We start from the raw sequence: 8,584 nt of genomic DNA on the forward strand, positions 1-8,584 counted from the left end.
TGCAACGAAATTCTAAAAACCACCTGGGGACTCCTGTCTCCTGCGACCAGCTGGAGTACTACACTTACTGGCTCGACGGTGACTCCACATCTCCCAAGTACAACCTGCATAAAAAAAAACTTCTCTCTCTCTCTCTTGCCTGCCTGCATCTTTTCTCGAGGATCGTCTTGTTTTGTTTTGATCATCATCAATCATCACAGGGAGTATTTTCAGAAATCATCATGGGCTTTTTTTCATTTCTGCCTCTGAAATGAACATTGGTTTATACTTTAAATCGTGGTGTCAGGGGCAGAATTACGGGATTCAAGAATGGATTTGCATATAGCAGCTTCAAGCAAGTAACTACTCGAGAATCTGCTACTGCCCTGTTCGGAAGATGAGTTTTTTGGGAGTTTATCTAAAATTTTATTGTAATTTACTGTAGAAACTTTTTAAAAAATTTTTGAAATGTATAGATTTTTTAATATTTTAAAGTGTAAAGTTTAAAAACTTTAAAAAAATTTTGAAATTACTGTAATTAAAATTTTTAAAAAACTTGTAGCAGACAAACTTGATAAAAAACTTGGGTTCCAAACATTATATCTAGCTGATTCTAAAGTGGTGTTTGACAATTTTGATGAAGCCTCCTCTCCTCCAGCAGCAACCCCATCAGTACATCTAATTAATTAATGCTTGTTATCAGTTATCACCACTAATAATAATAATAATAATAATAATTGCGTAGTTAATAGAGAGTAGTATTAATTACAAAGATTTTCTTGCCATTTTATTAGTTGATGAATAGTACTCCCTCCGTCCCACTTTGAAAATTCCATTTCTTTTTTCACACAATTTAAGAAAAAATAATTAACTTTGTTGGAAAATAAATTTAGATTGCTATTTTCCTAAAATACCCTCACATTAAATAGAGTACAACTTTATGGGAACTTGAATTGATGGTAAAAAAAGAATTAACTCTCATTAAATGGGGTAGGTTTATAGTAACAACAACTTACATTGAATAAGGACATTTTAGAAAAATTAAAATACAACTACATTTTTCAATTGGAAAGTGGACTACAATTTGGAACAGACGAAAAAGGAAAACGGGACTATCAAAATGGGACGGAGGGAGTAGTATATAAAAGTTCCTCAGATGCGATTGGAAATGGTCCCACAAGAGACAAAGATAAACAATTGGGCTCCACGAAATGTCTGGATCCGAATAGATTCAACTAGTAGCCAAATTTCTAAATGCTGTTACGTGGTAGTAGTACTTGCTTGTTAGGTAAAAGTACCTGAAAAAAAAATCTACTGTTCCTCCCCCCCCCAAACAAACAAACACCAAAAAAAAAAATATATATATATATATATATATATATATAGCCAAGATGATCCGGCAATTTTTTTGAACCATTAATTTGGAAAGACAACCATTAATTAAAGTGAGACCAATAATAATGAATCCAATCCACGTCAATTTCGTAATCTTTTCTTTTACAACCATGACACTTTCCGTCGAAGCAATAATTAGCAGCAGATAAAACGTGAACTAATTTGTCAAACCAACAAAATACTATACACATGTACAAATCGAACACCACTACATCTTAAATCATATCCAATCCACTTCAGCTTGACACGCCATCATGTCTTCCTCACTTCAGCTTGACAGCTGACAAGCAATCATTTTTTTTAAACAAAAAAAAAAAAAATATATATATATATATATATATATATATACAGTACTATACTCTGATTTCTGTCCCAAATTACCGCATCCATTCCAACAAGTTATTTGGATATTGTGAAACGGAAACACATTTGATCGTGACATTTCAACAAATTCTGAAGATTTTACTAATTCCCAAATGAAAAAATGAAAAAATGAACCCGATGGATGATAAGATAAGCTGCCTTATTCAACAAAAAAATGTATTAGCGCCGCTATTGATTTTCTGTACATCAATCACCAAATTAAGAAGGGAGACAAATTATTCCCCTCTTGAGTTGAGTTTACAGAAGAAACCACCACCAAATATGATTGACAATTACATCTTACAAGAAACAGGAAAAATGCAGGGAAAAAAAATCAACCCAGTAAATTAAAAAAATAAAAGGAAAAAAAAAACTGAAACATTTACTGGGACGAATATTTGTTTCGTCAATTCCCCCATCCCCCCTTTTAAATCTTTTACAGCGACGAATTTACGGCGGAGTCGCTCCTCTGGGAGGGACTTCTCCAAAATCCAGTGCTGTAAAATTTGTCCCACATTTCCTTCTCTAGCTCCACCACGTCTTTATCCGACTCCGCCGTGAGAAGTGGGCCCGGGAGGGGGTGGAGCTGGAATAGCTCGACGTCATTGCAGCCGCATTTCCGGGGCGGCAAATGTCCCCCATTCTTCACCTTGCGGCGCCGTTTCTGCCTCAGTGCCTTCCGACATAGCCCCGCCGGTACTTTATAGACGGCCAAGACCAGCAAATTCACCAGCCCGCACGGGCAGCAGCAGCAGACTGCCACGCATTCGGCAGCGGTCCCTCCCACGACCTCCGCCACCCGCTTGCTTCCTCGGCGCGAGCCGGTTTCTTCTTGGCTCAGGAGTGGCTGCCGGCGGTCCGTATAAGACGGGGGCGCCCGCAGAACAATTTGTTTCGTCATGAAAAAAGAGCAGCAAATGATTTGGAAATTAATCCTCAAGTGCCCCCGAATTAACTCTTGATTATATATTCATTCATGTAAACGGCTTCTTAGCTAAACAGGAAACGGAACAGCCGCTGTTGCTGCTGTGTTGGGTCTATTCAAATATTTGAATCGACCCAAATTGTGGATCAGATATACGAAGCGCTAGAAGAAAGAATGAGGCGGATGTTCAGCCATAGGTGGGAGGATGGTTTTTTTGTTGGGGAGGGGAAGGAAACGGTCGTAAACCTCGCTAGGAAGGAAATGACGGGGATAAAGATGGTTGTTGGTGATGTTTTAATAATTTGCCCAGTAAGATTTTTAATTTTTCTTTTTTTTTTTTTTTAACAAAAATCCCTCCCGAAAGAGTAGGAAAAGGACAGAGCTTTTTGAGTTCAGAAATATTCCAGGAGATATTGTTTGGATTGACCGATTCTAATGGGGATTGGGAAATTTCCGATTTCTTTGCATTTGTCTGTGCTCTTTGGGTGGTCCAAGAGCTACAGAGATTTGTTGCAGAAAAAGGGTTGAAGCCGAGCGAGACAGAAAGGAAAGAGAAGAGGAAGAGGAAGAGGATTATGGGGCTAAAGAGTGAGTGATCGAGACGGCGTACATATATAGGAGGAAAGTGAATATGGAGATGGATTGTGTAACGGATGTTGAAACGCATACAATACAATGCCGAAATCAGGAATTGCACAGCATAATGCTGACTTATTGAAGATATATTATTATACATATAAAGGGGAAAAGTAGGGATAAATGGTGAGACTGCAATTTGTTGGAGCGGTGATTCAAAGTGTGAAACGCGCAAGACGAGAAAACGTAAGAGCAGGCTGTCCGTTTGAGCAGGATTTGTATTACCGGCAAAGGACAGACAAACAAGTATCCAGGACCCGGATTAGTCTTTCTATTTTTTTTTTGATTAAAGGATAAATGGTTGGTCCATAGACGTCCAGGGAGACACGTCGTGTGTGATGAACTGAACCGATGATGCTTTTTTTTTTCTTCCCCCCCCCCCTCTCTAATTGAGGTGGTCTTTTGAATCTTTTTTCTTAATAAAATGGAGAAAAAAGTTAAAAGGTGGTCTTTAGGGACTTTAACGCTTTGACCGCCTTTACTCAAGGACTAAGGACTGGTAGCATCGCCAACTGCGTATTGATGTTATTGTTGATGATGTTTAAAGTGTTTTTGAGAGTTGAGATTTTAAAATATCACTTTAAGTCGTTAACCGGCAGATGAGATAAATTCGATCTAAATTAATAAGTCAAATTGTGCAATCAAGTCGAATTCGAATTCAAATTCGTATAAATTGAGACCAATTTAACTTATTGGAGCCCAATCGACTTTTAAAAATTTTAATTTATATTTTATATAATTTTATACAATGGATTGAATAAACATTTCATAGTAATAAATAAAAATATGTGTGTATAATCTCGATTAAACTCAACACAATTTTGAACTTTATATATTAGACTTTATATATTTAGAACTTTTTTGATCGAGCAAACTCATAGGTAAGGTCATAAGACCTTAATTTACACCATAGTGAACGTAAGGTCATAAGACCTTATTTTTGACATCCAGTGCTGTCTTATGTGGCGAACATAAGACATCTTAAGTAGGGCAACATAAGACATCTTAATTAATTAAGCTTGATGAATGCGGTATCAAAACTATTATCGAGAGGAGGGTTATTGGGTTGTTCTGTATACGCTAACTATGGATGTTGAAGATCAATGCGTTGGCATATTTGTTAACTACCTACGTCTTGACTTAGAAAGGTCCTAATCTTGTGTAGATTGTAATTTTCTGGAGTTTTTGTAACAAATTTATTGTAGCGATTTGATATATACAAAGTAAAAAATTGATTGAGAAATGTGTTTACGAAGAACATTTTTTGGTAGAAAATTCCTTTCCAAACAAGGTTGCTCTCTCATTTGTCTCGGTAGTAGCAGTACAAGGACTTGTTTGTTGCCCGTACATCCAATCAATGTAACGTAACTTCATGTTGAAAGAGATTTTAAGAGCCAAGGTTTTGTAGTCTAAGTTCAAATGTTTGCCATTTTGGTAGAAGAAAAAGTTTCTTCCTCTTTCGCTTTCACACTCCAGGTATCTAGACCGCATCCATTGTCGGCTTAATTACAAAAACGAATAGTAGTACGACCTCCCACATTACTGACATACAGTAAGTTGGAAAATCGATTGCTACTTGGCATCATACCAGAGACCTTATTGAAGTACTTTCGGCAAGAATTTGATCAGAACCTTCTTTTTAACTCGCCATGAAATTGCACTAGTGTGTTTCATGCACTATTATTGACTTCTCTCTCTTATTCTTTTTCTTGGGGAAGGGGGGGGGGGGGGGGGTGCTGCTGTTCTTTTTGTTTTGTTTTTTGGCTTAACCATGAGTCCATTTTGATTAGTTTAGAAGCTATTAAATATTTATAGTATGCTGCACATAACGTGCCACAGCAGCAGCTTAGACAGCTGAGTCGTACACTTGAATCGTTACCGGATCTTGTGAAAATCCGCTTGTGTATAATTTGATGTGATGCCCACTTTCGCTCGATGGGAGGCTGGACGGGACTTGCAAAATTAACCCCAAAGTTGTGACAGCTCAAATCCACCAAAAATGTAATCAATATATTAGTAGCAACCTTTGCTTGCCGAAAGGAGAGACGCTATTCAAGAGATGAGAAAACGGGTAGTTAATTTCCTTTACATAAATATTTCTCATCACTTACTTCGTCAATAAACCAATCATTAAGTTTGGGCACGTGGCCTGCTTTGACTTGCCCATTCTTCCTACACAAAAATTATATATATATTTTAAATAAATGTGTTAATTATTTTTTTGATCTCATATACATTAAATCGTTACAGTATATCTATTAATATTTACAATAGTAGTAAATGAAAAACTTTAACATTCTTCGTATCCTCCTGACTGAAATTGACTCGTTTGTACTGATTTGTATGATGTGGGTATGAAAAACAATTCAATAAAAAAAAATAATTAAGCTCATCCTATTCATTACCTTTTTATCTTCTTGCACTAGCCATATTGAGAGCATAATCTAGATTCGGAAAAATAAAATAAAAAACACTTCATACATTTTTAATAATTTGGCTGTGTCTTAAACTCGTTTATTCATTATCATTCTAGCATTAAAAAAGCTTCATTTACTGCCGTTGATATTACACACAATTAGCAGAGTTGTAAGGACATCGGTCCATTTAAAGTGGTGGGAAGCATCTATCCTGCGTCCAGTCCATAACAGCCCAACTTATAGTCGCCGCATCCATAAGGATTGACCCAAGTTCGATTGTTTTGGATGGCGTATACAAACAGGAAACCACAAAGACTGGGCCTCGCTCTTCCCCCAATCCCGCTTCTTGCTCGAGTTTCGTTTCTCATTTTCCTCCAAAAAATAGCAGGTAGATGCCACACTAAAAAAAGAAATAAGGAAAGAATAATAAACCGGCAATTCGAAAATGTCGAGATGCCTTGCAAAAATAAAAAGGAAAAATAAAAAGGCAAAATTTGAGGATATCATTCCACAATGGGAAAATTGACTACAAAAAATAATAAAAGATAAAAAAAAAGAGTAAAATGATGAAACATGCATTAAACCGTTCACAATTCTGAAACTTCCACTTAGTACCCAGGTCAGTTGCGAACAACCAATACAATTATTATTTGCACAAAGTATCATGCATAGACACTCATCAGCAAATTCAAACGTCAAAGAACTTTTTTTTTTTTCCAGTACAAAACAAGAAATTAAAAAGAAAAGGCATGGAAAATTTATACTAGTTCAATGCATCTACATTAGTTACTTAAGGCCTTTAAACTCCCTATCTTTTATGATCCCTTTATACAAAGCCTGCCAATTGAGGGGCAATGTCTCCAACTTTTCTTCACGTGCACGCTTTGGACACGCCACACCGCGCAGATCATTCTTCTTTGGCTCTGCATTCTGGCTTGAAGCCGCACGACGTGGCACAGCATCATCTGCAAACCTCACCTTCTTCAGTCGTTGATTTTTCTTAGACCCTGCAACCATTTCAGAAATCCATTTTGTTACCTGCAGGGAAAAACAAATGAACTAGACCCCAAAAAAATTTAATTTTTTTTTTCTTGTTGGAAGTCAACTCATGCATCGTGTTTCACGAAAGAAACATCAATGGATCAAAAAGCAAAGAAACCGAATAATATATATAGACTCCGTAAAGATGAAGAAACGAAGAAAAGGTAACAGGGCTGGTAATTTTTAACCTATCTCAAGCTCCATCTTCTCCATAAAATCCGAAAGGAGGCGTTTGTGGAGTTGCATGGCTAGAAGAGCAACGCTTCCGGACACAGCGAAAACAGCCATCAACCCGGTTCCCAAGGAATTATTATCCATGCTGTTGATGATCTGCTTCAAGGATTAATTTGTGGAATTAATCTTCCTCCAGCTAGCTTTCTTCTTCGTCTCAAGGGTCATTAATGATTGGTCCGGTGAAAGACGATGGGATGATCAGCCATAACTCGGACACAAAGAAATGGAATGCGGAATGGAAAGAAGGAGAGAAATTGCATTTGAAGAGTAAAGTGGTAATAGCTGGTAGAAAAAGAATGGAATATTTTGGGATGGAAAGGAAGGCTTAGCCACCTGCTCTTTTCTTTAATTTTTGTCAAGAAAATGACATCAAACTCGAGACGGACAAGATAACCAATGGTGTTGACTCTTTCTTTTTATTATAACCTCACCCAACCAAAAGCCTTTACCAACAACCGTTGTTATTATTTATCACCCGGAAGAAAATCCTAAAGAGGGCATAGAAAGTACAGGAAATACCTACACAAGGCTGAAAGGGCAATGCAGTCTTAGAAAAATCAACGCATCCATGATGATTCTGAGAAAAACCAACCGTCAAAATATACATATGGGAAAGCAACAGCAAGCGAACTTGTGTGCTGCGTAGTTCATAGCCCAAGGTAATTGGTTGTTTGGAGTAGCGTGGAATTGTGGGGGAAATGACATATGTTGGGTATAAATCTAAATTTGTGTTTCGTCTGCTGGTCACTACTAATTAACAGAATGACTTGGGGTTGAGCCTTTTCCTCATTTCTTTGTCAAAGAAAATTGTCAGCCATTCCTCTATGATAGACGAATAAAGAAGGAAAATCGTACAGATAAATAAAAAAGTCTCTGGTGACTGCGGATTAAAACTATGAAAGGAGGAGTCTAGAATATAGCGTTGTAGCATTTCCACCATTAATTAGCATCTGCTAATTAATTAACGTCTTTAAATCCCATTAAAGCTCCAGGCTCAGTACTTGAAATATCAAACGTAAAAAAGATTTGAGGCGCTGCTGAAAACGTTGTGTCTCAGAATAGAGGAGCGCTTGGAAACTTCTTGAAGTTAATTACATCCGACAAGCACATGACCACGCTAGACGGGCATGGTAGGCGGTACACGCCTTCAAAATGTCTGAATAGGAAGGTGTTGAGTCACTTGAGTAGTTGGGCCTGGCCATGAAGAGTTAGATGCTCGTCTCTTTTTTTTTTTTTGGTTTAAAATATAACATTGTTACAATTGGTCCAATACTTGAAAAAAAAGGAAGGAAGATGAACCTTTTTAATCTATTAAAAGACTTGGAAAGAGTTAAATAACTTTCGACCGCGTTTCTAAAAATGCAGTCAAAGTGGTTCGACCCTTGACCTCTACATCTAATGAGGGACTTAGTTGATTAGATCCTTGTCAAAGAAAGGTAAAACACAAGTTTGGACAAATTTGGTGCTGTAGCTCCGAGGAGATTTTGGCTTTCTTTATTTCAAACACACAAAGTTACAAATACTTCATCCATCTAGTCCCCAAGAAGTCTCTAGAAATGTCCCTTAGGCCTCCAATTCACCCCAAAGAAGAAAA

General features: G+C 37.2%; 2 protein-coding genes across 2 annotated transcripts; both read right to left on the minus strand.

Moving 5' to 3' along the window:
- Positions 1-1,942: 1,942 nt before the first annotated feature.
- Positions 1,943-3,298, minus strand: LOC113776080. The gene has a single exon (XM_027321156.1). It carries the CDS (start codon positions 2,636-2,638, stop codon positions 2,174-2,176), a length of 465 nt encoding a protein of 154 aa, XP_027176957.1. The 5' UTR covers positions 2,639-3,298; the 3' UTR covers positions 1,943-2,173.
- Positions 3,299-6,304: 3,006 nt separating this feature from the next.
- Positions 6,305-7,496, minus strand: LOC113775941. The gene is made up of 2 exons (XM_027321001.1): positions 6,945-7,496; positions 6,305-6,722 (listed from the first exon to the last, which is right to left on the minus strand). Exons 1-2 carry the CDS (start codon positions 7,072-7,074, stop codon positions 6,502-6,504), a joined length of 351 nt encoding a protein of 116 aa, XP_027176802.1. The 5' UTR covers positions 7,075-7,496; the 3' UTR covers positions 6,305-6,501.
- Between the last annotated feature and the right edge of the window lie 1,088 nt (positions 7,497-8,584).

This window comes from Coffea eugenioides, chromosome 6 (assembly GCF_003713205.1).
Source record: "Coffea eugenioides isolate CCC68of chromosome 6, Ceug_1.0, whole genome shotgun sequence".
Taxonomy (NCBI): domain Eukaryota; kingdom Viridiplantae; phylum Streptophyta; class Magnoliopsida; order Gentianales; family Rubiaceae; genus Coffea; species Coffea eugenioides.

Coding starts and splice junctions, on each gene's coding strand:
- LOC113776080 (XM_027321156.1), bottom strand. CDS start 2,638: ATGACGAAACAAATTGTTCTGCGGGCGCCCCCGTCTTATACGGACCGC.
- LOC113775941 (XM_027321001.1), bottom strand. CDS start 7,074: ATGGATAATAATTCCTTGGGAACCGGGTTGATGGCTGTTTTCGCTGTG. Junction 6,723..6,944: donor GAAGATGGAGCTTGAGATAG/GTTAAAAATTAC, acceptor AAATGGTTGCAG/GGTCTAAGAAAAATCAACGA.